General features: G+C 36.0%; 3 protein-coding genes and 1 pseudogene across 8 annotated transcripts; 2 read left to right on the top strand and 2 right to left on the bottom strand.

Moving 5' to 3' along the window:
* Nucleotides 1-1103: 1103 nt before the first annotated feature.
* LOC147287782 (uncharacterized) lies at nt 1104-7869 on the bottom strand. Of its 4 annotated transcripts, none has more exons than XM_086242587.1 (10): nt 7529-7869; nt 6509-6552; nt 5919-6024; nt 5694-5805; nt 4643-5304; nt 3402-3708; nt 3055-3319; nt 2522-2680; nt 1935-2369; nt 1104-1587 (listed from the first exon to the last, which is right to left on the bottom strand). In XM_086242587.1, exons 1-10 carry the CDS (start codon nt 7695-7697, stop codon nt 1327-1329), a joined length of 2520 nt encoding a protein of 839 aa, XP_086098713.1. In that variant the 5' UTR covers nt 7698-7869; the 3' UTR covers nt 1104-1326. The 4 variants fall into 4 exon arrangements, with proteins under 4 accessions (XP_086098713.1, XP_086098712.1, XP_086098714.1 ...); XM_086242586.1 differs by having other exon boundaries at nt 3402-3714; XM_086242588.1 differs by having other exon boundaries at nt 3402-3639; nt 7529-7868.
* A 4025-nt stretch (nt 7870-11894) lies between these two features.
* Nucleotides 11895-17322, top strand: LOC147287783 (Magnesium transporter CorA-like family protein). 2 transcript variants are annotated; one of them, XM_086240099.1, is made up of 8 exons: nt 11895-12117; nt 12677-13361; nt 14419-14607; nt 14728-14819; nt 15193-15252; nt 15371-15440; nt 15926-16129; nt 16641-17322. In XM_086240099.1, exons 2-8 carry the CDS (start codon nt 12711-12713, stop codon nt 17019-17021), a joined length of 1647 nt encoding a protein of 548 aa, XP_086096225.1. In that variant the 5' UTR covers nt 11895-12117; nt 12677-12710; the 3' UTR covers nt 17022-17322. The 2 variants fall into 2 exon arrangements, with proteins under 2 accessions (XP_086096225.1, XP_086096226.1); XM_086240100.1 differs by having other exon boundaries at nt 12700-13361.
* Nucleotides 17323-18171: 849 nt separating this feature from the next.
* On the top strand, nt 18172-20911 carry LOC147287784 (two-pore potassium channel 3-like). Its single transcript, XM_086241095.1, has 2 exons — nt 18172-19266; nt 19750-20911. The coding sequence occupies exons 1-2, from the start codon at nt 18212-18214 to the stop codon at nt 19895-19897; spliced, it is 1203 nt and encodes a 400-aa protein (XP_086097221.1). The 5' UTR covers nt 18172-18211; the 3' UTR covers nt 19898-20911.
* Nucleotides 20912-24816: 3905 nt separating this feature from the next.
* On the bottom strand, nt 24817-27767 carry LOC147287785 (DNA-dependent metalloprotease WSS1-like; annotated as a pseudogene). Its single transcript, XR_015122017.1, has 5 exons — nt 27741-27767; nt 27198-27323; nt 26904-27110; nt 25817-26203; nt 24817-25203 (listed from the first exon to the last, which is right to left on the bottom strand). The product of XR_015122017.1 is annotated as a DNA-dependent metalloprotease WSS1-like (transcript).
* Nucleotides 27768-27865: the final 98 nt, after the last annotated feature.

Below are 27865 nucleotides of genomic sequence, written 5' to 3' on the forward strand. Positions count from 1 at the left end.
GGGGGGCTGTTCAGACCACCCTAACCTACTAAGTTGACCACCCCATTCAATTTTTGCCCATTTTGCCCCTGCATAAAAAAAAAAAACTCACCCCTCCAAGTTTGGCCAGCCACCACTTCCCCCCCGCCGCCTGCGCAACCCCACCCCTTCCCCACTGTCGGCGCGACCCCACCCCCTCCCCACCGCCGGCGCGACCCACCCACCCACCCCATCTCCCCTCTCTCTCTTCCCTATCTCTCCCCTCTCTCTACCTCCCTCCCTCACCGAATCACCATGGGTGGCCGGCGCAACCCCACCCCTCCCAGTCGCCAGCGCGACCCCAACCCTCCCATCGCCGGTCAACCCTACCCCTCCCCATGGCCGGCGCAACCCCCCCACCCCCGATCTCCCTTCTCTCTCTCTGCCATCTTCTCTCTCTCCCCTCTGTTTGCCTCCCTCCCTCACCGGACCACCATGGGTGGCCGGCGCGACCCCCGATCTGGAGGTCTATTGGGTCACGCCGGCCACCCATGGTGGTCCAGTGAGGGAGGGAGGCAGACAGAGGGGAGAGAGAAGATGGCAGAGAGAGGGAAGAGAGAGAGAAGGGAGATCGGGCCAGGGGAGGGCTGGGTGGGTCGCGCCGGCGATGGGGAGGGGCGGGGTCGACCGACGAAGGGGAGGGGTGGGGTCGCGCCGGCGGGAGGGAGGGGGTGGGGTTGCGCCGGCGGGAAGGAGGGGGTGGGGTTGCGCTAGCGGCGGCAAGAGGTGGCGGGCCAAAATTGAGGGGGTGAGTTTTTTTTTATGCAGGGGCAAAATGGGCAAAAAGAGACAAAAATTGAATAGGGTGGTCAACTTAGTAGGTTAGGGTGGTCTCAACAGCCCCCCCCCCCCCCCCCCCCAAGTTAATTTAAACCCAAGCAATGCTACCAACATTCACCCTCTTTTATTTCAGGTGAGGAACAAATGTTATTTTAGGCCATTTGATGCGCATTTCAATGAATTCAAGATATCTACTAGAGAAAACAGGTTATGCAAGAATTTCATTCAACTCTTAAGCATCCAATCAGAAAGCTTTCTTGTTGATCAAAAAACATCAGAAAGCTTTCTTCACAAGGAAAATTAAAATTTGCAAGCTATCCCATTGAATTCAAAAATCATGCCCCAACACAGATTCGTAGGATACAACATTGAGGCAGAAAGCACAAAAATAATAACAATCTCTGTTTAGAGTATGTACAATTTGGACAGCCAGACAGAACCTAAATAGATTCTGAACTATAGTAACACCCTAATTTGCCAACTCCAAACTCACTACAAGCCCCATGGGAAAAAAAATTAAAAAAACCGTTAGTAGGTTCGCTGCCAAAGTTGGTGCAACTGCTGAGGCGACAGGTCTGGGATACCAGCTAAGGCTAAATCATTGAGATTTTGCCTCTGATGTTCTTGTGTTAGCCCCATTTGAGAATGATATACATCAGGGTATCCCAGTGAACTATAGTGCTGTGACTGTGAGGGCAGCTGTCCTTGTCCATATCCTCCATGCTGTTGATTTTGCCCAAGTAAGTTGTTATACGGTATGTCTGGAACAGAAGACATTGTTCTAGAACTCTGGCATTCACAGAAAAAAGATACTTTAACGCAGAGAATCAAAATTATAAAAATGAAAACAAATCCAGCATTAGAAATCTTATTAGAAATCCAGCATTATAAACGATACTCTGGCATTCAAGGAGTACTACCATTATGAAGCACATAAAGTGGCACACACACAAATTGCGCACAAATAATTCTATGCTTCAAGAAAGGAAGTTTTCAATATGCATATGACACGCCAATACTCACATATTATCTATTAGTTCAATAATAGTGGCATGCCAACCAACAAACAAGAACAAATTCTTAAACTGTAAACAGTGAACTTCTACTAAATGTAGTATCAAAATGCTCAGCTCTACCTGATGAAGCGGTGTTAAATGGTTTCCATCCTTGTACTGAGAATGCAAAACATCCTCGTAGTCACTCGAGCTGATGGGAGCAGCGGATGAATTATGCAAGAAACTTCCATGTATGTTAGTAGAGGTCCCAAAATTTCCATGACCACCAGCAGCAGCAGCAGCAGATGGTGGCAACCTGCTTATTGAGGCCCCACTTCTATACTGTGGGAAGTTGTACTCCATGCCTGCCACGGATTGATGTAGTGCACTACCACCAAGATATGCTTGCTGCAAATTTGATGGCATACCTGAGTAGCTCTGAGGCACGGAGGGGTAGCCAATAATATTTGCTAATTGTTCATAAGGAAGGGTAGGTTGAGAGTATGGACGGGCTGTAAGGTGCTGAGGAAGTACAGAAGATGCCTCAGATGAAGGCAAGGCACCTGGTCTCAGGGCCTGTATGATTTTAGTGCCACAGATATATCAGCAAACATGGTCTTGTTTAATTTAATCTTAAAAAAATTGCATGTGGGCCTCAAATCCATGAACAGGGGTTTAATGCACTGAAATCACTGGGCATGAAGCACAAAAGGTTCACCGTTGCTTACCTCAGACATGGAAATGGTTGGACTGTTTATAGAAGAAACTGCACTGCTGTATCTTGAAGACATTGATGGTGTCCCCAGAAACTGGGAGAGTAGATCAGAACCTCTTAAAGATTGAAAAGTTGACTCCAACTGATCACTTCGTATAGAATCTGAGTATGCCTGCGGACAATTAAAAAAGAAAAAGAAAAAGAAACAATAACCATGTCATTGGAGTATTAAATCAAGTAGGATCATCATGAATATACAAATCATGGCTCCATTTCATAGAAACAGCTCTAGATGCAGTATTGAAAAGTAGGATCATCATTCAGCTACAATATAATATAAAAGGGCACTCATAAGTCATTCCAATGCCCACAAGCAACTGCACAAATTCAGCCAACAAATAAGAACCCTTTCCATAATTCAGTAGCACACAGGTCCTCTTTATAAGTTGTGCATGCATAATCACAGAATGCAGCAAGTTAAGAAAAATAACTCAATCAATACGAAAAATGCCATCAATAACACATGGAAATGGCTGGCATTATTACCATGTCACTTTGAGGAATATTTCTGAATTTGGAATCTGCCCTTGCAAAAGACAATCCAGAACTTGCTCTTCGGACGTTCTCGGAATGAAAATCAGGTAGAGATGAGGCGGTGATGTCTTTATGTCCTAGGGTTGCTTCAAGGATATCCCGTTTTATCAGCTCTGACTGTGAAGGTACAGGCAAATCATACTTTTTAGCATCTATGGTTGCTCTCTCAGTATTGTACAAGGATCCATGAGGCTCGTCATGATTGTACCCTGAATTTCTGAACAAGGAAAAAAACCAAAACATTATAACACATTACAACTGAAATATGACATATTGGAACTAAAGTGGTGGACTCATACCTCGTATCCAAGTGCCCAGCTGATGAAACGTCTATTCCTGCAGAGGCTCCTCCCAAGTCATTTTTCAAGGAATTTGAAGGCGGCCTGGAAACTGCAGAACTACTGCCCGCTTTGTAGGTTCCAAAACTCAAATGTGAACAATCAACAGCCAATTCTTGCAAATTATTTGGAAGGACTACTGTACAATTATCTGCATGCTCCTCCTTTCCTAAATTGAGTTGCTGCATGTTCATAGTAGCTGATGATACAGCCACAACGACATCATTAGAGGCAGACTGATTTGGATATGACAAATTTGATCGAATACCTGTTCCTAGAATTACACAAAAACATTAACATGAAGTTCTTCCTGGACGGTAACAATAATAAACTTTTACAGTTTGCTTTCCAATATTTGAACATATGACATGAAGGTCAGTTGCAACTTTTTTCCACCAAAATTATCAGAAACTCTTCATCAAAGACATTATAGTTTCACAATCAATCCAAATCAAAACCTGAGCACCATCAATTGTAGCTTCAAATTCCTGCCTCTGAGGAATAGGGAGACAGATAACAACAACAGCTCCACAGATCTTTTTAGAAACATGAAAAAAGTATACGGCCTTTTAAAATAAAGAAAGAAAATTGTTTAGCCAAATACTCAATTGGTTAGTAAAGCATATTTTGACTCTGCTGAAGCATCTTCTTGTGTATTAATTCTTGTGTTTTGAAATTTCTAAAAAAAATTTAATATAAAATTCAAGGAACAATTTTAATCAAGCAGAAAATAAAAACTATTAGTAATGTAAACAAGTAAAAAAAATACATTCATAAAGTCACAGGGTTTCAGAACATAAAAGCAATGAATGTGAAATTGGCAACCAAGGAAGGTTAAAAGGACGAAATGAGAAAGTTTATGTAGAGACATGCATATTTCACTCAGCCGAGGATTACAAAATCTAACTTGAATCAAACAAACATGAATGTACATCATGCTGCCAACCCCAGAATTCTGATAGTTCATATTCACATTCTCCACTTAATAACTATACAATCACAACAAGCATCATGTTTTTAATAAATGTTAATACACCAAAGTAAAAACAGATCAGTAGAAAATTATAGAGATAGAACTTGTGTTCAATGCTAGTATAGATCTGGATTCTAGCATTATGAATGTCATTAGCAATGATCTCTTGAGTAGAAAAAACAGCTGTACCAAATTCATATTAAAAAAAAAAAGAAAAAAAAGCAATTACCTTCCTCATTCTCATATGCAAACCGATGAGAATCATAGGAACTTGAATTAGAAGACATATCATCAGCACAATAAGACCTTCCACCGGAAGCATCCACAATTTTCTGTCTACTGGAAGCAGAAGCAGAAGCATTGTAGTCTGAACTAAGATTTTCGCTACTAAAATCCCCCTCTGATACTTGGACCTTATTTGACTGGTAATCCCTTGGCATGTTAGATTCATTAATATATGAATTAGATCGACTAGTATGCATCTCCACATTTGCATTTAATGATGACCCACTAGCAGCTGTTGGCTGCTCAATCACAGGCCATTCATCATGGAAAGCATTCTGTCCACCACGATGGCCAGATATATGGATCTTCTCTGACACACAAGGATTTTGAGAGTGCATATATTGATGTATCTCTGATTCCATAAATGCAGAAGCTTGGGAAGATTCCACATGGCAATTATATGAATCTGTTGCAAATGCATCCTGATCCCAAGATATCTCGGGTGAAATATGTGATCCCTTGCTGGGCGGCCTACCCATCTTAACAATGTCAGCCATTGAAAGATGTCCTGAGCTGGTTCCCAACCAGGTGGATTGATTTCCTGGAGAAGGTTGCATAGATGCAGAGATGGCATCACTGGACCCTATTGAAGTACTAAGAGAATCGCTGCAGAAGATATTGAAAGTTGACTTAAAATGAGTAGTTAAAAAATAAAGCAGAGCATATGACTAATCTTACAGATGACTGATCCTGCCCTGTTCAAACCACTCAACTAAACAACCTGGGGGAAAGAAGACAGTCCTGGTCCCCCTCCTCTACCCTTTCCCATTTCTCCACCTTTGCTTTACTCACTAATACCCATCCCTTGTACCATGCAAAGTTATAGAATTAAGCCACCATCAAGAAATCCTAAAACCTGCTTTAATAGTATTTGCTTCAACATGTTAGGCAAGCAACGAAAAAATGGATCATAGAACTAATTTTTAATTTCATGATGTATCCATCCCAACCAGTAATTTTCCAAAAGAAAACAGGAGAATCAGACTAAAACTTGCCTGTGATATGAAGGTAGATGATTTGTATTTCTTCCTGTAAAATGAGAAATTGGAGGATGAGGTGAAGGAGCAACAAACCCATTCTGTCCCTTGTATGCAGCTTTACCAAGGTCTAACAGGAGGAACACAAAAGTTGACAAATTAAGAACATGCAATATTGAAATGCACATCAATGGCACTCATACAAGTACTAGACAGTGGCATTGCAGAATAAGTTCAATATACCATTGTAACTAGTTTGAGTCAATCCAGACCATCCAGCATTACGTTCACTACTACCTCTAACTCCACGACTTGAAACTCGTGGTCTAGAGTCTTGTGTCTCCTTCATCTGAAATAATTTAAAAATAACATGAATTAATAAAAAACTATAAAGAAATAGAAACAAAGACAAACAATAATAATAATAATAATAAAAATAATAATAATAATAATAATAATAATGAGAGCAAATAAGAAAGTAGTCTTGTAATCATGTCAATCACACTGTAAACACTAAATAATTAATCTAACTTGAAATACATAAATCATAATAAACACAGATAGGAATCTTAGACTGAAAATTTTCAATCACAGAAAAATGGACAGTAAAGGTTCTAATGACACGAACAAAAAGCTGTTAGCATAAAATAATTAATAAAAAAATGTTCTATGATACTTTAATAATTTATAATAATACCAAAAGTCTATCACTGTTACTAATGTCTGTCAAAACACGTTTAGCCTCATGCACAAAACAAGTAGAATTAAAACCATTAGAGAAAAAAATTACACAAGCCAAAAAATTAAAATTGAGCATATTTTCATAGGGGTACCTCTTTCCTTCTTTCACGTTTGCTCTTCACTTCGTGAAAAGTATCTACACAATTGCAAAATACTCAATTCAATGGTGACTTTGAAAAACAATTAGATCCAAAGGTTGTGGAAGAAGATTCCATTCATTAAATGAAAATTAAACTCAACCCACTAAAAGAAATAGTAAATTACACATTTTACATAAAATTAAAATTAGCATATATTGAAAATTCAAATAGATATTTCCCTTAATAAAATCAATATAGGCAGCCTACAAAGGGCTTTACGTAAATTGTCATCGAAAGTGCAATCAATAACTATCACTAAGCGTGTTTGACATATCATTCTGCCTTTTAAATAACAATACGAATTTTCAATTATTTCTAAACTAAAACAATGGGATACAACCACTTGGGCCCAATATTTTCAAAATTTCCTTTCTCTACCTGTCAGCTTTCTTAGCAACCGTCAAGTAGCAGAATACGAAATGCAAAACGCCAAAAAGAAAACTAAATTTTCTTAATGCATTGCTTGGATAAAGAGAAATAGTACCAAGAGGTCTGGGACTACATACTAAAATATTACAATTTTAAACTTGTTTGAAAATTCCAGAGAAAATCACAAGAAATAAGGTTAATAGACGCACTCAATCCTGTATAACCATTTGGCTCCTTATCCTAAAACAACAATCGATCAATGTTTTAAATAAATCCAAAATTTCACCGCCAACGTATACCAAATACCAATGCCAAAAAAAAAAAAAAAAACGATTTGTTATTCTTCAAAAGTTCAGAGGAAAAAATATAAACTCCTCCACTGTCGATAACGGCTATGCCGCAAGCCCAAAACATTCAAAACCTAGCTCCTCCTTATCTCCTCCCAAGTTTTCTCACCAGCCAAACAAAAAATACTACAAAATAAAGTAAATTAAATCTAATTTTATTCTTTTCACAAAAAACAAAGCATCCAATATTAGTAATATATATAATACATAAAAAGAAAATAAAAAAAACAAATAAAAAAGGTGGTGGCAAAGTAACCTAAAGAGAGAAGACGCTGAACGGCGTCGTTCGGGTCCATATTACATTCTTTAAGCACGGCGTAGATCTCAGGCTCGGGACAGTTAACAACCTCCTTGAGGCTCTGTATCATCTTCTTCGTCCCCGGCGAAAACTGTGACCCCACTCCGTTCTTGCTCTCACTCCCCATCCTTTTCTCTCTCTTTGAAACGATTTAAGAAAACTTTCTCGGGAAAACTTTCTTTGCGGCTCTCGCTAAAGATTTTCCGATCAGCCAAACAAAACAAAAACCCTCAGTATCTCACACTCTCGCTCTTTCTCTCTTTTATCTCTGAAACGACATTACAATATAATCCCTTTCTCTCTCTATCTTTTGGCTTTTATAATACACCACGGTTTTTTCTTTTTTTGGTGGACTGATTTTTAAGTATTAGAATTAGTAACAGCAAGTCAGGAAGCCCTACTAGTTTCACTGACGGTTTCGGAGTGTCCGTCACGGTCAGTTTTCTTGAAGGGCCACGCAGTCTGTGGGGCCCACTTGTTTAGCGAAACGAGCGGTCGCGGGATGGGTGAGATTTGAGGATGTGGGGATGGGCTGTGAGATTAGAAGGGCTTGTAGGTCCAAGATAGATTTTTAGGGTCGTTTTTGAGTTAGGGACAGAGCAGGTTCTTGTCGTCAAAGTGAATGAACGGTATAGATTTAATTTTTAGTTTTTTAGTTTTTTTTTTTTCACTTTTTTGTTTTTTGGTCAATCACTTTTTTTTTCTTGATTGAAAATTTAAAAAAATTTGGTTACCTTGCTTGTCAGCAGAAAAGCACTCTAGTGTCGTGTTGTAATTGACACACTAGAAAACTTAAGAAACTCTCCCCCCTTTTTCATAAACTCATTGATCATCTTAATTCATATAATAAGTACATGTTAACAACTATATTGTGTGGCCATGATTTGAAAAGATTAAATGAAGGATAAAAGAGTAGATTTCTTAAAAACATTAAGGAGCTAATTGAGTAATCATGTTTGATGAGAATCACTCTCAAATTTAGGCCATGTTTTGAAATTAAGAGTGCTTTTGCAATGCCATAAGGATATTCAAATAATCAAAATCAAATTTTAATGCAATTCAATTCATTTGGCCCTTGATTGCTAAGGAATCAAATTGGTGAATAGGATTTTAATATATCATTCAAAATCTTACTCATGACTCACTAACGAGTCTAACACGGATCAAACTAAACAATGAATTGAAAATTAATATTAAGGTTAACTATATACTTAATCATCTTATGGCATACTCATCTTGAAAGGCTTAAAAAGGAAAAAAAAAATGACAATGTTATACAACATAAGAATTTTGTCAAATATTTTTTTTCTCAACTTATGATGTGATCAGATCATGTATTAAGTATTTTTATTTCTATTTGGCGGGAGGCTTCTAATTTGGAAATGTTGTGAATAGAATATCACTAAATTAACCGTTAGCTAGTATGGATTAAATGAACTAGTCTATTCACATGCACTATACGTATTTTTCTATTGCTCTTACGTCGTCCTTTTTATATAGTCTATTCGCATGCACTATACGTATCTTTCTATTGCTCTTACGTCGTCCTTTTTATATAGATATTGTCAAGTGAAAAATATAACTTCTTATTATATTTTACGAGTTTAGGTTTTGTTTTGAAATTAAGAGTGCTTTTTACAATGCCATAAGGATATTCAAATCATCAAAATCAAATTTTAATGCTATTCAATTAATTTGGCCATCGATTGCTAACAAAACAAATTGGTGAATAAGATTTAAATATTAATTCAAAATTTTATTCATGACTCACTAACGAGTTTAACACGAATCAAACTAAACAATGAATTGAAAATCAATGTTAAGGTTAATTATATACTTATTCATCTTGTGTCATGCTCATCTTGAAAGGCTAAAAAAAGGAAAAAAATGACAATGTTATACAACAAAAGAATTTCTTCAAACTTTTTTTTTTTTCTCAAACTTATGATGTGATCATATCATGTATTAAGTAGATTTTATTTATATTTGGCGGGAGGATTCAAATTTGGAAACGTTGTGATTAGAATATCACTAAATTAACCATTAGTTGGTATGCATTAAATAAACTAGTCTATTCGCATGCACTATACGTATCTTTTTATTGCTCTTACGTCGTCCTTTTTATATAGATATTGTCAAGTGAAAAACTTGTCAAAAATAACTTCTTATTATATATTTTACGAGTTTAGTTCTTGTTTTGAAATTAAAAGTGCTTTTTGCAATGCCACAAGGATATTGAAATAATCAAAATCAAATTTTAATGCTATTCAATTAATTTGGCCCTCAATTGCTAACGAATTAAATTGGTGAATAGGATTTAAATATATAATTAAAAATCATGATTCAGTAACGAGTCTAACATGGATCAAACTAAACAATGAATTGAAAATCAATGTTAAGGTTAATTATACACTTATTCATCTTGTGTCATGCTCATCTTGAAAGGCTAAAAAAGGAAAAAAAATGACAATGTTATACAACATAAGAATTTCGTCAAATATTTTTTTCTCAACTTATGATGTGATCATACCATGTATTAAGTAGATTTTATTTCTATTTGGCAGGGGGATTCAAATTTGGAAACGCTGTGAATAGAATATCACTAAATTAATTGTTAACTGGTATGCATTAAATGAACTAATTTATTCGCATGCACTGTACGTATCTTTCTATTGCTCTTACGTAGTCCTTTATATATCTATATATTGTCAAGTGAAAAACGTGTCAAAAATAACTTCTTATTATATATTTTACAAGTTTAGGTCTTGTTTTGAAATTAAGAGTCCTTTTTGCAATGCCATAAGGGTATTCAAATAATCGAAATTAAATTTTAATGTTATTCAATTAATTTGGCCCTCGATTGCTAACGAATCAAATCAATGAATAAGGTTTAACTATATAATTCAAAATCTTACTAATGATTCACTAACGAGTCTAACATGGATCAAACTAAACAATGAATTGAAAATCAATATTAAGGTTAATTATATACTTATTCATCTTGTGTCATGCTCATATTGAAAGGCTTAAAAAAGGAAAAAAAAAAAAAAACAGTGTTATACAACATAAGAATTTCATCAAATATTTGTTTCCCAACTTATGATGTGATCATATTATGTATTACGTAGATTTTATTCTATTTGGAGGGATGATTCAAATTTGGATACGTTGTGGATAGAATATCACTAAATTAATTGTTAGCACCAAATAAACTAGTCTATTCACATGCACTAAATGTCGTTTTCTATTGCTCTTACGTCATCCTTTTTATATAAATATTGTCAAGTGAAAAACGTGTAAAAAATAACTTCTTATTATATATTATACGAGTTTATCCATTTAAGTAAAATGTATTCTACATGGAGTGTTGTAGGTGAAAAGACAAAAATACTTCGTCACGTAGACACCAAGTCAGCAAGTATAACGGAGGTTAAGACGGAGTTGATAGAATCAGGCAATATGAGACAAAATAAAAGTTCAGGGGTTATATAATACAAATAAAATGTGAGAGTGCAAAGTAAGAAAAAACCTAAAAATTATGGGGCAAATGTGCGAAAAAGCCTACAATTTATCCCCCAAATTATAACTAGTTTTACACTTTGCCCCTAAAACTAAAATTTTTTGACACTTGATCCCTAAAATTATTTTTCATTAAACACATGGAACTACAGTCGTACCACATGGCCTTTTTGACTAAGGGTAATTTGGGGATTTCACAATTTATTTAAAAATCTAATATTTAGGTTGGGGTGTTGAGTGCTAGAAATTTTAAGGGGGTGTCTCAACTTAGATTTTAAAGGATTTTAAAATCCATATAATCTATCAAAATCCAAGGGAATTGACTAGAATTCTCATGAAATTTGTTATGTGTAAAAAATGCATTCAAATTCATTAAAATTCTTCACTTAATGAAATGCATGACTTTTTGAGGACACTTAGATTTATTAAAATCCATTAAAATCTGAGTTGATGACACTTTAATTACTTTATATTCCATTAAAATCTAAGTTAGGAACACTTAGATTTCATTGGACATTTAAAATCTAATGAAATCTAAGTTAGGGACACCCCTTTAGTTTGGGAAACAAAGTATAAAAAATCAATCATAGTTTGGGGTAAATTATTATTAATCCATGAATTAATTTTTTTAATTGAGAAAGAAAAAATTGAGGTAAGTAAAGTAGCCTTTTTCTAATAAATTAATAATAAGCCAATTGACAAATTTGCTAACTTTGCATCATTTACAGAAAAAAAGAAAAATGAAAAGAAAAACTTTGTAAATTGTAACTTTGTCATTGCATGATGAGAGACAACTGTCCCCGTATCCAGAGCTTTTCAGTTTTGAGTAGCTGGGTGGCAATCCAAGAGGACCCAGAACTCAAGTTGCTCAACACTCGTGCACTGTCTCACTGCAAAATCTCTCCACGTGTCCATTGTAACCGCTCCCCACTGATCTATGCTGCCATTCTTCAAATCTCAGGTTCTGATGCCAAATTTCATCGAGCTTCCCTCTTGCTAAGTTTGGTTCATCATCAGGAAATCTAATGGTAAGTTTTTTGAGTTTCATTGTTGTGTTAGGTTCAGTTCTATTCCTCACTGTCTCAGTAAACAATGGTTTTTGTTGTTCCTATTTTTAATTCATAATTATATTATGTTTATGCTAAATTTTAATCCAGGCTATGGATCCCTTAAATTTGGTTAGTTTGATAAGAGTAGCTGAGTTTTTATTTTTAATTGGAATTCAAACTTGATTATAATTATCAGTGCAAGATTTTGTTTCTGGGACCAAATTAATATCCGTGAAAGATTTAAATAGTACGTTGTTGATTTCTCATTTGTTCAACACTGAGGAACACTGGAAAATTGCAAGGTTTTTAGAGTTAAAGTCAGCTGTGATCTTAGTGATGAATATCAATTTGTGGTTCAGCAGGAAAGGAGCAAATATTATTGGTTGTTAACTTGTTATCCAGTTCATGAAAGCCTGTTGACATGTGTCTAACTGAAACATAGATGTTTTAAGGTTTCCTTATTTTGTGATGACATTTTTACTTTTTGACTCAGTTAATTTGCTTCAAAAAGAATATGAATGTTGAGGATTTTGTTCAGATTATCTGACTTGCTGTGGATAGATGAATGTGGTATGAGGATGACAGCTCCCGTGAAATACAAAGGGAAGAAGCAAGAGAACCAGAAAAGCTTCCCTAATACTGTGGATGTCAATCCAGTTGGGGATCTTTGGACTGATGGACTCATCTGTGCCTTTGAATTTGTTCGAGGGTATAGGAAGGTCAGAGAGGTAGCAAAGAAGCAAGTTTCTTCACATGAACTGAATCACTCTTTACACCCAAGAAAGAATAGAAACAACTCATGTGAATCTTCACCCAAAATAGATTCTGGAGTTGATCAGAATGATATGTTAGAAGGCCACAACTACAGCCAGGACTCTCGTTCAGGCCGTTCTAGTGGCAGAGATGGTCTTCCTAGAAATTTCTGGGTACCGATTGGCTGGGATAGGATTTCTGAACTGGTCCCGACAGTACAAGTTGATTCTGGATGGATGTCACAGCCTATAAACTTCTCAGATGATGAAGATGATGTTGCTGTAGCAGATGTGGCAGCTCCTTACTGGGAACAGCCAGTTGGTCCGACTTGGTGGTGTCATGTAGCTGCTGGTCATCCATACATCAATTCATGGTTGAGTACTGCTCAATGGTTACATCCTGCTGTCAGTATTGCTTTGCGAGATGAAAGTAAGCTGATAAGTGACCGAATGAAGCACCTCCTGTATGAGGTAAATTGCCTGTTTATCTTTGAAAATATAAAATTCATAGTACTAGCTTCTTTGGAAATGTTTAGGCTAATTATCAAAGGGCTTCTTTGGGACACAGTAATGGAATGTATTGCTTGATTTGTTTTTACTAGCATCTTTAGACTGTTGAAATTTCACGAATTTAGTCATAATCAGTAACACTGACCGACTGACGGGGAAAATTTAGTAATAATATTTAAGACAAATGATTTAAAAAAATTCATACAATGTGGTTAAAGAAAACGAAAGGAAAGGAAAAAGGTTCACTTCCTTAAAAAAGGTTCGTTCAAATGAAGCAAGTGTTGTACATTCTGAGAATCCAATTGTTGTATGGAGTTCAATATGATTGTCAGCGCATGTTACTTCAATAAAAGTTTGAGGTGCTTGATGGGATGACTACTTTAAATACTAAAGGAAAAATACAACCTGGGTATAAGTTGTATAACATAAATTGCATGCTGAAACCTTCATATCGATGTTTAATATGCCTTTCTTTTGTGCATTTAAGCTGTCATATATATTTTCAATCACATAGATGGTTGTGATGGACATTCTTGTCGACTTTAGAATGTTTTGCAAAGGCATTCAGCTAGAGCAGTATCCTATGAATGTTTGCTATTTATCTATATTTTTTATTTATTTCTGTAATAGATGATTTTGGCCTTTCCTACATGTGAGTGGAGTGAATCTGTGGTTTCTGAGAAAAATCACTTGGAGGTAGTGGCCATCAAGTGAAACTTAGAAACTGGAGGTTTTATGATGTAACTCTTGGCTAATTCAGTACGTCTTGTGAGAAATTGATAATAATTCTCACCTCCATCATTTCGAGGGGGTAGTGTGTTGTAATTATGATATGTCAAGTCACAGTGTGTATGGACTATTGAGATAATATTAGATCAATTAAGAAATTCCTCTTGCATGTCATTGTACCATCTGTATCGTATTTATTTTATATTTGTTCCATCTTTCTGTAGGACTATAATAACTTCCGTTACTAGTGTTAAAAGTTAACGCAAGTAAGTTTCCATTATATTGTCAGGTTCCTGTAAGGGTTGCTAGTGGAGTATTATTCGAGCTCCTAGGCCAGTCAGTAGGCGATCCATTGGTTGATGAAGATGACATTCCTATTGTTCTACGATCATGGCAGGCACAGAATTTTCTAGTAACAGCATTGCATGTTAAAGGTTCTGCACCAAACATTAATGTGTTAGGAATAGCAGAAGTCCAGGTTTGTTCACGTTCAATGAAATATTTATTTTGTGATTCATGAATATCACCCTCTTTCCCTTCAAGTTCAGTTTCCATGCTTAAATTTATTAAAACTCAGTTTGCATCATAATTCATGCAGGAACTGCTTGCTGCCGAGGGCACTAACATGCCACGAACTGTTCATGAAGTCATAGCACATTTAACTCTCCGCCTTGCATGTTGGGATGATAGGTGATAGATCTTTTCCCTCCCATGATTTACCTTATCCAGATTGTTTGTACTTCTATTTAATTAAATAAACTGCTTCCTATTATTGCTATCCTTGCTATTTAGGGGAGATTAGCGGTGGAAAGATCATTAAGCATTTCATCCTTATCAAATTATTACAGTTTTTTTGAACATGAGTCTATTGTGCTTCAGTTGGATACATATTTGAATTCACCCATGAGTTAAAACTCATTCTTATGATTCTTTCACTTATAATTAATTCATGTGTTCCATGGGCATAGATCAGTTGTAGTCTTTTCTATCTTTATAATCATAGTGAGGCTTCTATTGTCTAATGACTTGCTCCTTTGTTTTCTTCCTTTTCATTATTTTCCAGGTTATTTCGCAAATCCATATTTGGGGCTGCAGATGAAGTGGAGTTGAAGTTCATGGACAGGTGCTTCATTGCACATTGGACCATTTTGTCATATTATATAGAAAATTTTCACATTGGAAGTAGGTCTATTGTTTTCAATGTATGACACACACGATAAATGATTTTCGCTTATGAATAGGAGAACCCATGAAGATTTGTATCTATTCAGTATAATATTGAACCAAGAAATCCAAAGGCTATCAACCCAGGTAAGATACTTTGCTATTCCTTGCAGAAACTTTTATCTTGTATAGTGTGAGAAGCAATTAGAAGTTTGTCTTTAGTATGTAGAATTATTTAAATCGATGAAGCAAATGTAATCTTTCTACATAGCATAAGTTGGATATAGATTTGTCTTCTTATTGTCAATTTACTAATTTTCTCACATTTTTGTGTCTCAAGATACGCATGCTTCAATCTTATGGCTTAACTTCATTAGATAAAATGAAAATGTTGAAATAGATATTTATTCTGAGGCAGTGGGTATGTAGTCATGCAAATGACTTAATCAACACAGTAAATAAGTGAGGCAAAGAGTTTGCAATAACTATTGAGCTTAAATTTCAGATAGTACATGAGATGGTAAGGAGTCTCGAATCTTAAGAATGAAAGTAGAGCTTTAACTTAAGTGCGAATCATGTACAAGTACAATTTTATTTGACTTGAACTTGATATCTTGATCTACATCCTGAAGGTTATTAGAGTGAAGTGGTCACTCCATGCAAGAGAGGAAATTGTGTTTGAGCTTCTTCAGCACTTGAGGGGGAATGCCACATGGGCATTGCTAGAACAAATAAGAAAGAGTACAAGGGAAATGATTCAAGAGCAAGAAGCAGTTCGCGGTCGCTTGTTTACCATTCAAGATGTGATGCAGAACACTGTTCGTGCATGGCTGCAGGTTTACATACAAAGTCAAATGCTTAAAATTCTATCATTGACTCCTTATAACCTCATGGATAATTGTCTTTAGGTCAAATGCTTCGTCTTCAAAATTTTATGATATAAAGTGCATTTCATCGTGCATATAATGGCTATCTTATTGAGGCTAGGCAAAATTTCTAGTAGAAATTTATGACTGACCAATATATACGGCAATTTTGATTTTGCTTTCAATAAGAAATGCACTTCACCATGTGTGGCTCTAAGATTTGTCTGACATAGTTTGGTAAGTCCAAACTCATTATCCTACCATAGGTTCAGATGACTCATATCAAGTTGGTTTGTATTTGTTGGCATCGTCTATTATGAGTTGTACTGGAGTGTCTATTATGGATCAACATTATGTTTTAGCTTTAAATTCATTTTCTTTAGTGGCTAGTTCATCTGGGTATAGCTTTGATGTTCTGTTGTACTAGTTGGATTATTTACATAATAGTATTCTCACACTTTGCCACTACTACAAATTTTAGGACAAAAGCCTAACAGTTACACACAACTTGGGAGTTTTTGGTGGTTGTGGCCTTGTTCTTTCCATCATTACAGGACTTTTTGGGATCAATGTGGATGGGATACCCGGAAATGGGGAAGCGCCATATGCATTTGCTCTGTTTTCTGGCATTGTCGTCTTGTTAGGGGTTGTACTCATTGGAATTGGATTGCTTTACCTTGGGTTAAAGGAACCCTTTATTGAAGAGGATGTTGAAGTTAGAAAACTAGAGCTCCAAGAGCTGGTTAAAATGTTTCAGCAAGAAGCAGAGTCTCATGCCCAGGTACGAAAAACTGTTCCCAGAACCAACCCAACTGCTGCAGCTAGACTTCCAGATGGGGAAGGTTATGTTCTCATCACCTGAACAAATAATATGCAAGTTATTTGTTCACTTTCTTCATGCAGTAACTGGCTGCATTTATACTTCATAATACAAAGGGTTCTTGGTGACATGGGTGAGTTACTGGCAGATTGATGAAACCCTTTATTCTTCTGCCTTTGTGTAGCTTGTATTTTGTTCACCCTCGGAATTTTTTTTTGTTCTATGGAAAAACAAACTTGGGCAGATTGTGTATGATTAACTTTCATTGGGGTACCCAGAATCCTTTTAGCTGGACTCCGAAACAAGCTATATATGGGCATGCCAATATAGTTTTAGTCTTGTTCATACAGTTAGCCTTCTGCACACAGTATTGTTGTCCCTAACTTTTTGTAAGATCTTGCTTGGGCCTGCAGCATTTATTCCTCAATAAATCCATATCAACCAAACAAAAGAGTGAAAAAGAAAAACCTAATAATAGCCTAATAGGTGAGTTCGACATTGAATATTGGTTAAGAAAATGTGAGCCACAAATACAATATTCAATGAAAAGGAACCTAAACGGCAAGCCTTAATTAAATAATAAAAATTAAAATTCAGGAAACATATTTCTCTACTTGAAACTTATAATAAAGAGATATTAGCCATGAATATTAGTTAAACATTGTCAGTTGGTGACTGGATGAGTTTGACATTCCATTCCCAATTCAATTTTCACTAAGAAAAAGGATTTTAGATTCAATCATTTAATCTATTATTTTTTACAATGGTGGGAATATTTACCATTTGTTTACAAGAACATGGTCCAATAGGTGACACTTCTTATTGGCACACTTTATATTCGGAACAATAATGTTACATTTATCACATTTTTATACCACAATTTCATACCATCTTCGATGGCATTCATATATTGGACACTGAAAATTAATAAAAAAGAAAAAAGAAATACCCTTTCAATAAAATAATAACACATCAGATAAGATACAAATGTGAAAAAAAAAAAAAATGTGGGACAACTAACATTATTGTATTCGGGATAGTTTACATATCAAATAGCGGCAGTTAGAAACTTAGAAATGATACCCATCCCACCTATATGAACTACCGCTCAATACCACCTTCTCTTCTTCTATTGGATTGACTTGTAGTTGAAGTTGGTTTTTCTGGAAAGACCCAAGAAATAGTCAGACTTTGAATCCTTAATTTCATTCAATATATGCAGACCCATCACCATGGATGAACCTTTTGTTCCCAAGATTACAGGGACAGGTGTTGGTGAAGAAGGGTCCAGCAGAGCCTCTGCATCATTAAGAAGAGACATCCCTTCAACAACTTACCTTGATCTCGGCCCACCTCGGCGGCTCTCAAGTGAGCTAATCGCCAGTGATGCTATAATTCCTATCATCACAACACCCAATTCGTCTTCCTATGTGAATCTCATTGCCAACTTGAACAAGAACAAGAAGAGGAAGCTCAAGCGCAGATCAAACTCTGCACCATCAGTGTTCATCAACTCCAAGTTACCAGTTCAAGATGCTTTGGATGATCCCAGGCCTGCCCCTAAATCAACCCCTTTCATTGTTAGGCAAGCCTTCATTGGTGTCATTATCTATGTCATAATTGGCATTCTCGTATACTTGAGTACAGCAAGTTTCAAGGGCCATGAAACATACAAGCCGGTGGATGCTTTGTACTTCATTGTGGTCACGCTCTGTACCATTGGCTATGGTGACATTGTTCCGGACACAACATTTAGCAAGCTCTTTACTTGTTTCTTCATCTTGGTTGGTTTTGGTTTCATCGATATTCTGTTAAATGGATTGGTGGCATATATCTGTGACAGGCAAGAATCTGTCTTGTTGAGCACTGTGGATGAGACCAAGTTCAACACAATGGTACAGACGTATCTGATCGATAAACAAAAAGGAAGAATGAGAATAAGAATCAAAGTGTGCTTGGCTTTGGCAGTAGTTATTGGTTGTATAGCTATAGGGACAATTGCAGTGCACGTTTTGGAGAGGTTGAGCTGGGTTGATAGTTTTTACCTCTCTGTTACATCAGTGACAACTGTGGGTTATGGGGATTATGCTTTCAATACGGTGGGAGGAAGATGCTTTGCAATTGTCTGGTTATTAGTAAGCACATTGGCGGTTGCCAGAGCCTTTTTGTACCTGACTGAGATGAGAATTGAAAAGAGAAATCGGAGAATAGCCAAATGGGTTCTTCAAAAGGAGGTCACCCTAAGGGATTTGTTGGCAGCAGACCTCGATAATGATGGATGCATAAGGTAACCCTTAATTTTCTCTACATGGATTGGAGCAAATTTTCATATGTACTTGAAAATCTACTATCTTAGTATCCTATGTGAGTTTTCCTATAGTAACTTTTCCCAAATGGGGCTAGTTAATTATCAATAAGCTTGCAAGAACCGTAAAGAAAAAAGAAAGAGGCTTCATATTGGCTTCACCTCCACTATAAATATAAGAAACATAAATAGTCTCAAAGGGATTTGCATAAAGTTGAATGTGAGAGAGTTGTATACCACAATTGTGTACAAGGGACAGGACATCCTACATACAATCATAGGGGAAAGACATCTTACATTGTACCCGAGTTCTCGAGAAGATAAATGTCTCATTCTATGAACTATGATATGCAAACTATCTTTCTTTTGACTCTTCAGCTGGTTTTGTCAAGTTTCTAGACTCCTCAGCTTTACTGCATGTGTACTTGTTATTAACTTTCTCTTTTTTTCTCTTTAATGCTACAGCAAATCTGAGTTCGTTCTATACAAGCTTAAGGAGATGGGAAAGGTATCAGAGCATGACATGCTGCAGATTTGCAAACAATTTGAATCTCTGGGGCATAGCAATGATGGCAAAATTACTCTTGTTGACCTAATGGAAGGTGACAGATGACTAATTCCAATATGATTCCCTCAATGGAAAGGCTGAGACATGATCCAGATATTGCTGCATCAATTAACAGAAGCAAACTGGGAGAATGTTGATTTTTGCAATACATTTACATAGAAATTAGGCACATGAATTTGATGGTTTCACTCCAAAACAGAAACCCCAATTCAATTCTTTTGTACATACTTTTGATTTCAAATAAAAATGGGTGATCTTAAAGATCTCATCTCATTGTAATTACTTGTTCGTTTGCTGAAGTCATCTTTCAATCAGCACCTAAGGAAATGTAAACTCTGTCCATAGATGCAAATGCTGTTTCATTGTCATGATTTGTTCATATACTCTGTCCCATATATGCTGAAAATGTAGATTGATAGTTAAAATCCTTATAATTCTGGTGAAAGTTCACTTACACTCTCTGTTCTAGAAAACCTAAGAGTTTATCTGAAACATGCATTGCCACACACACAACCTGCATATAGACTTACACATATATACTCTTCAAACATTCACGTGCTCTTTATATTGAAGAGGTGCATAGATCTCTACGTCTATCGATAATGTGGTCCTACCGGTCCTTGACTACCATACGGGTAGAGTTGAGAAACAATCTTCTTCTCTTCAAGATCCTTCAACAATGGTGTGAAGAGTGCCCAAGCAGCATCAAGCTCATCACTTCTAATGAACAACCTTCGTTCGCCTTCAATTGCATCTAACAGTAGCCTTTCATACGTGCTTGTGAGGCATGGCTGCATTGGTGGGAAGCATGGCCTGGCCTTGAAGAGCATATACTAGAAAGGTTCTTTTTTGTTATCTGCTGGGAAAGATTGGATCTTTGAAGATTTGGATATCTTTTACAATTGGATTTAGATGTAAAATTACTGGTCGTTGGGTGAAGTAGTTTTATGTTAATTAGGAATTTGGCTCTCCCATGGCAGGGCAGGTAGGAGAGGAGGGGATAGGTTGGGGGAGGGAAGGGAGAGAAAGGAAAGGGGTGGAGGATACGAATTGAATATTTTTTCTTTTTTTTCTTTTTTTTAGGTGAAAATGATAAAAAAGATAAGACAAAAACAAGATTTGAAAAGAAAATGAAAAGATAAGGCCTGATCTCTACCACTCAATTCCCTAAACTCAATCTGCTCCTTCATCACAATGATCTCTTGTGAATTCGATCAGTTTCCTCCAATGTCTCATTTTTAATGGTGTAGACCGGAGAAATCATGGAGACATAACCGATGCCAATTTTTAGGCTGTAATTTTCAAATGAGAATCGATCTTAATGTCGTGAACGGGTTAGGGAGAGGTGGGAGAGTGTGAGTAGATGGTGTTTGCTTGTTAAGTACGTTGCATAGAAGGGCAAAATTGCATGGATTTATGAAAAAAGCTGGCAGAATTGCATGCATATATGAAAAAAAAAAAAAAAAAAAAACAATGGCAGAATATATTTCATGCTTGTTAGGAATGAAGAACACATTCACTAATGGCAGTAATCACATTATTGATGTGCCAGCTGTGTTCGGCCCTATACTTTTGTGATTCACCCAAAGTTCCTCTAGTGCTGTCAGCCTATATTAGGCTGCAGCCCAAGCCCAAGCACAAGCCTTGGCCTCAGTTTGAGCAAAGGCCTCCTTAGGCTACTTATTCCCATTTTCTTCTTGTATAAACAAGTTCATTAAAAGGCCTTATTTAGAAGTGAAAAAAAAAGAACAAGAAAATAAACGTCCAAGAGCCCTATATATAACTTTTTTTTTTTTTTGGCCAGAGCCCTATATATAACTTATTAAGTCTGCAACGCCTATTGCAACCAAATTAAGCCTATTACACTGTATCTCTTATGTGCTAATTTTATATTAATTAATTAAAATTATGTGTTTAATTGTGTAATTTTATTATTAGATTTGTTCATTTTTTAAATCACACTTCAAAGATAATATCTATACAAAATTAACAAAATCGAAAATTGTTTGGTCATGTAGTTGTTATCAAATAAACATACGGTTTTAGTAATAGTTAGACTTGATTACTTTTTTATTTATTCAATAACAGTTATATAACTAAATAATTTCTGATTTGGTTTATATTTTGCATAGATGATATTCAAATGGTGATCTAAAAAATAAACGGTTCTGATTATAAACCTACACTGCATATAAAACGACGTAATTTTTATTGATTATTATAAGATCAGCAAAGAATAATTAGTAGAGAATTTAAATATGGTCATTGGATCCCAATGTCGGTTTGGATCGAATATGGGTAACCCAAATATAAGAGCCGATCTCAGATGTACATATTGTTGGCATTGCTAAGCTGAGATGATGATGACGCAGATGGCTGGGTCTGACCAAGTTGATCGTTGAAAAGTTGGAGCAAAAATGATACCTGGCGTGCCACATGTTGGTCTGTAATTGGCCATTAAATCCATGTGAATTTATGCAAAAATAATTTACATTTTCAGCTGCTTTTGCACTTTATTAACTTTCTCATTTTTCTTTCTAATGCCACAGAAAATCAGACTTCATTCTATACAAACTTCAGAAGATGGGAAAGGTTTCAGAGAATGAAATGCTGGAGATCTACAAACAATTTGACACTTTGGGTAGCAGGATTGTCACATAAAAGTGTACTTCATTCTATACAAACTAAGGAAAAGTTGATTTGAGGCATACTCAATCTGTACACTATCCAGAAATTCATGATTATCACTTTAGTTTTCTCTAATATCTCATTTCTAATCAGGGCATAGCCGATGCCCTCTAATTTTCATATGTGAATCGATCTGAGTGTGGTGAGTGGGTTAGGTTGAGGTGGGAATGATGAGGATAGGTGGGAGAGTGAGAGTACATCGATCGATGGAGTTGTGCTTGTTAGGTTGCTTAACGGAGCAGTACTGTATGCAAATTTTAAAAAAGCTGGCATGCATGACCTTAGGAATGAAGAACACGTTCAACAACTGCAGCAATCACATTATTGATGTGGCAGTTGAAATCACATTATTGATGTGGCAGCTGTGTTTGGCTGTAAATTATTTGTTTTTTGTTTTTCTCGTTAATTTTTCTTCGTTAAAGGTAGTGAAGACTAATGCTCAAGTTATAATTCTATAGTAGTCCATGTAAAAAATGCCAGTTATGATGTAACCATATATATAGTTATAATTGTCAGGTTGTTTTCATTTAATTATTTTGATACACTTGGGGTTTTAGCTAATTATTATTATTAGAAGGCCAAGGTGAAGACTAAGACTTCTTTTATTGATTGTGAAAAACCATATCATTCTAATGAATGTTCACTTACACTCTCTGTTCTAGAAACCCTGAGTTTGTCAAAGCACATGCTTTGCCAAGAGTACGGCCCTCTCAATTTATTTGAGTTTCGGTCTCGCGACCGTTTACCAAGGCATAGAGCAATAGCCAAAAATATAAATTTATTCTTTCAATATTTACTTTTTTGGGCTAATTACAAATAAATTAATAAAACTTTTCACAATTACATTTTAGTCAATACACTTTTTTTATAATTTCATTTTAGTCACTATTGACCAAATGATAAAAAATACAATAAATTAATAAACATACATTATTATTCAAATTTAGATTTGTATTAGGTTTGTTTTTTATTGCTACGCAACAAAATGGCTTAGGGAGAGCCCAAAATCCAAAAACCTAATCCCTAAGCCATAACCTCCAAAACCCTAATCCTAAACCCTACACCCCATTTTTAAAACCTAAACCCTATTTATATACCATGCACGCCATTTCAAAACCCTAAACTAAATTAAGGACAAAATTATAATTTTACGCCCATAAGTAATGAAAAAAAAAGATGGACAAATTGGTATTTTCCAATGGATATTTGTAGATAATGAATATTTAAATTAATTAAAGCAATGGGCTGGTCATTGAGTAATATGTAATTTTGTTATAATATGCAATTAACTATTAATGGATACCAAATTATGATTGACTAATATGTAATTTGTAAATTATTTATTGATTTATTTGTAATTTGCTATTTTTTGTTTCTAACAATTTTCAAGACATTAGAACTTTAGAAGCAAAAAAAAAAAAAAAATTCAAGACATTTCCCCAAGTTTGAACAGGCGCCAATTGGCGGTAGTATACTGTATACCATCCCAACCAGAACTTCAAGAAATAGTGATCACCATGGCTGAAGAACCCAAGAATGCTGAGACAAAACTTCAACATTCACCAAGATAATCTTTTGCTTCTTAATCTTGATTGGTTTAAGTTTTGTTGAATGGTCGGGTTGGGGACATATTAGTTTTCCTCCAAAATATATCTCATTTCTAATTAATGGTGTAGACTGGAGCCATCATCGGCATAGCCGATGCCCTCTAATTCTCAGAATCGATCTAAGTGTGGTGAGTGGGCTAGGTAGAGGTGGGAATGATGAGGATAGGTGGGAGAGTGAGAGTAGATGGAGTTGTGCTTGTTAGGTTGCTTAACCGAGCAGAACAGCTGCATGCAAATATGAAAAAAGCTGGCATGACCTTAGGAATGAAGTGTTTGATTTCAGAGAAAGTTACAGAGAGAGTGTAGAACAAGAGAAAAAGAGAGAGAGAAACGAAAGAATTTGAGAGAAAACTGATTTTGTGATTTTCTTGATTAATTCCAATTACAGAGAGTGAGCCTTAAAAAGGTTGATCTGTATAACAAACAATACAACAGCTAAGTATACCAAACTAACTAGGCTAAAACTTACCTATTCCTTGTTGTATACAACATGTGAGACACACACATGGTCATGTGACTATCACATGATCATGTTTGTGTCTCACATGTTGTATACAACAAGGGATAAGTAAGTTCCTCTCGACTAACTAGTCACATGACCATGTGTGTGTCTCACATGTTGTATACAATAAGGAATAAGTAAGTTCCTCTCGACTAACTAACACGTGCATTGGTTTTAACAAAACTAATCTAACATCCAGCAAGCTGACACAGCACATATTGACTATTCTAACATGAAGAACACGTTCACCACTCCACAATAATTCATTACAAAATTTCATTTTTTTGCATGTGTGAGTATTGAAGTATGTATATACGAGTATTCTACATAACTCTGCAACAGTTCTGAGCAGATTTCATATCCACTCTTTCTCAGGTGCCAACATAAGGTCCATGGGAAGAGACAGGGGGGCCGTATGAGTATCTCCATTCTCCGCAAGCTAAGCATCTATCTATCCCAACTCTGTTCTCTAGGGTACAAAATTTGCATGACCGAATCTTAAAATTTGTTTTATCTTTTAAGGTCCCGCAGGCTACACATGTCCATGCCAATGGCTGCAATAACTTCAAAATGTTAAAATGCACATCCATTATTGCACATGTACAGAGAGAGAGAGAGAGATGCATATCCAACAGATAGGAGGGATGCTAAGATGAGTTAAAGAAAAATATACAAGCAAACCAAATCTCACCAAGCTTATCTAGTACATCCTAACATCAAACCCACGGACAGTACAAGGTTGGGGAATAAAGTATGTTTGTAGGATTAGGGACTCTTAAATCTTTTGGCCAATGACAATAGAACTCTTTGTTGTTCTGCTTTATTATAACAGCACAGTGTACCGTTCCCCCCCAACAACGATATTAAATTTCAACTATTTAACTGCAGTCAGCTTGAGAAGCAAGTGCAAGTTTTGCACTGAAAAACCTTCCTTGTCAAAGACATAAATTTTCAAGCATGAAAGCAAATGAATAATTTATGGAATACAGTGTGACATGCTAACATTAATACAATACAAGTGATATATTAAGTATGTGTGTGTGTGTGTGTGTGTGTGTGTGTAAAGAACTAATCAAGCTCCAACAAGAATGACAATAATAACAACAACTACAACAATAAATCATTTTTGTATTCACAGTTTTGGAAAAAGTATATGTATAACTTTACCTCGTTTAATAAAGTGCACATATTGCATTGCCACTTTGGGTAGATATGCCATCAGTAAATGTGAAAGCTTTTGGCCTTTGAGAAGTACCAGCATTCCCCTGTACTCCAGTGTCACCTTCCAAAATCATCGTGTAGTCTCCTTTCTGCAGCCATAGCAGCAGCTTGTATTGGGCTCAAAGCAGCCTTAAATTTGCTATCACCACCTAAACTCTTAGGTTCTGATGGCAATAGAACTCCACGCTGTGCTCTGTTTTCAGCAGCAGCCAAGGCTGTCTGGGGCATAGATGATGGAGGGGGTTGACGGGAGAAACCACCCAAACATCTCCCCGGAAGATCAAATCCTTGCCCAGTGCCTGTAATCCCTTTAGCCATCAGATCGTCACATTCCTGAAGAAAACCATGGGAACTCAATAAAGTGACAGACAATCATCCATAAAGCATGAATTTACAAAAAAGTACCCAAAAAAAAAAATACAACAGAAAATACCAGCTAAAGTATGCAATTTGATTATGAGAAGACTTCATTATATTATTCAGAGCAACAGGAAAAATAAACTAGACAAGAGCATAGAAAACTTCCAATTAATTGGACTGTGAATATAACTTTTTCATCTATGGGCGAAATCTGCAGCACATCATCACCCAAATAATTGAAAGGCTTTACTTGAGCCTTTTAGATCTTAGAATAAAGTAAATTGGAATAAGAAATTCAAAAAGACCCAAAAATTATATTTAATAGGAGATACTGCACATAATAGAAAAGAATGGAAGACGAGAATTCATGTGGCCAAACCCATGGGATTGGGTCAGTGGTAAGGATGGTGATTATGAATAAACTAAATTGGAACTTATGAATGACCCAAAGTACTCACTAAGTAAAGCCAAATTAAACTGAATGCCTAAACACAGAGGAAATTAGAGGGGGGACAAATATTTGATGATCTAATTTATAAGCTGTTTAAACAACTTCTTAACCTTTTAAAGCTTAAGTTTATAGACCATACATGAAAAAGCTATGCATGATGCTCTAGAAATATGAACTGTATGAGAACCAAGTGCCATATAAGCTTGAAGATAAGATAATTACCCTTCTGATCTCATCCAACAGGTTGTAAAAGTCAGCATTATGAGGAGTTGAGGACCATATTCATTGTGGCAGAGCTCGTGCAGCGTTGTTTCAAGGATCTGTTCATTTGGGTAGAAATCACATTCGTTGTTTGGCCTCCGCCGCAGTCTGAGCTTAACTTCTGCACCTCCTCCAATATTTAGCCCCTGAAGAGATGGGTTGGAAGGACTGCATACCAAAGTTGCAGATGACAACCAGAAACATACAAAAACTCACAAAAAACTAATGGAAGAGAAGAAAGAAAAAATGCACTACCAGAATCCAGAAAGGATGTGGACTTTCCATTTACGTTTGCGCATTATGGGTTGCACTTGTTTTGCTACCTTTTCAAGGATTTTTCTTGCATCCTCCATATGGACTCAAAGTAACAATCTTTACACTCTGGATAGTAACAAAAAAAAAAAAACAACTTAGTATGCTCTTTGAAATAACAATTAAACAATATATATTCATAAACAATGAAATAGAGAAACAACAAGAAGACAGCTTCTTCCTTTTTACCATCACAACCCAAAAGATATATCACACTGCTAATTAACAGGAAAGAGCAAATGATTCTTGCTTAATACAATTTCAACAACTCAGAAACTTGCCTGGAAACAAAAATTTAATCTTCCTTGGTTATACCTCACAAAGCTCGAATATATTCGTCCAAAAATTAACTCTTTTGCAAGTCGGATTAATCAGCTAAATTATGCAGATAAAATGCCATAAACAGTTTTCTACAAAAAACTTAAATTTTGGGTATTTATAGTCTATTCCCAATTTCCAAACTTACAAAGAGAGAAAGAGAGTGACCTGAGGTTCTCGTGCTCGTTGTTCACTGGTAGGCCTTTGACAGCCAATCAGCGAACGACGGTAATAACCAGGAGAATATGAAAGTGGGAGGAGTTCTTGCTTTCGCAGCAAGAAGGTCGAAAACG

The sequence above is a fragment of the Dryas octopetala genome, chromosome 4 (assembly GCF_963921425.1).
Source record: "Dryas octopetala chromosome 4, drDryOcto1.1, whole genome shotgun sequence".
Lineage (NCBI taxonomy): Eukaryota > Viridiplantae > Streptophyta > Magnoliopsida > Rosales > Rosaceae > Dryas > Dryas octopetala.

What these genes read in the sequence shown, in the direction of transcription:
- LOC147287782 (XM_086242586.1), bottom strand. Translation starts at nt 7,697, where the DNA reads ATGGGGAGTGAGAGCAAGAACGGAGTGGGGTCACAGTTTTCGCCGGGG. An exon ending in AACGTGAAAGAAGGAAAGAG is followed by an intron (nt 6,025 to 6,508) that starts GTACCCCTATGA and finishes AAATTATTTCAG; the next exon opens with ATGAAGGAGACACAAGACTC. An exon ending in CATCTACCTTCATATCACAG is followed by an intron (nt 5,305 to 5,693) that starts GCAAGTTTTAGT and finishes TATCTTCTGCAG; the next exon opens with CGATTCTCTTAGTACTTCAA.
- LOC147287783 (XM_086240099.1), top strand. Translation starts at nt 12,711, where the DNA reads ATGAGGATGACAGCTCCCGTGAAATACAAAGGGAAGAAGCAAGAGAAC. An exon ending in GAGTTGAAGTTCATGGACAG is followed by an intron (nt 15,253 to 15,370) that starts GTGCTTCATTGC and finishes GCTTATGAATAG; the next exon opens with GAGAACCCATGAAGATTTGT. An exon ending in TCCAAAGGCTATCAACCCAG is followed by an intron (nt 15,441 to 15,925) that starts GTAAGATACTTT and finishes TACATCCTGAAG; the next exon opens with GTTATTAGAGTGAAGTGGTC.
- LOC147287784 (XM_086241095.1), top strand. Translation starts at nt 18,212, where the DNA reads ATGGATGAACCTTTTGTTCCCAAGATTACAGGGACAGGTGTTGGTGAA. An exon ending in GATAATGATGGATGCATAAG is followed by an intron (nt 19,267 to 19,749) that starts GTAACCCTTAAT and finishes TTAATGCTACAG; the next exon opens with CAAATCTGAGTTCGTTCTAT.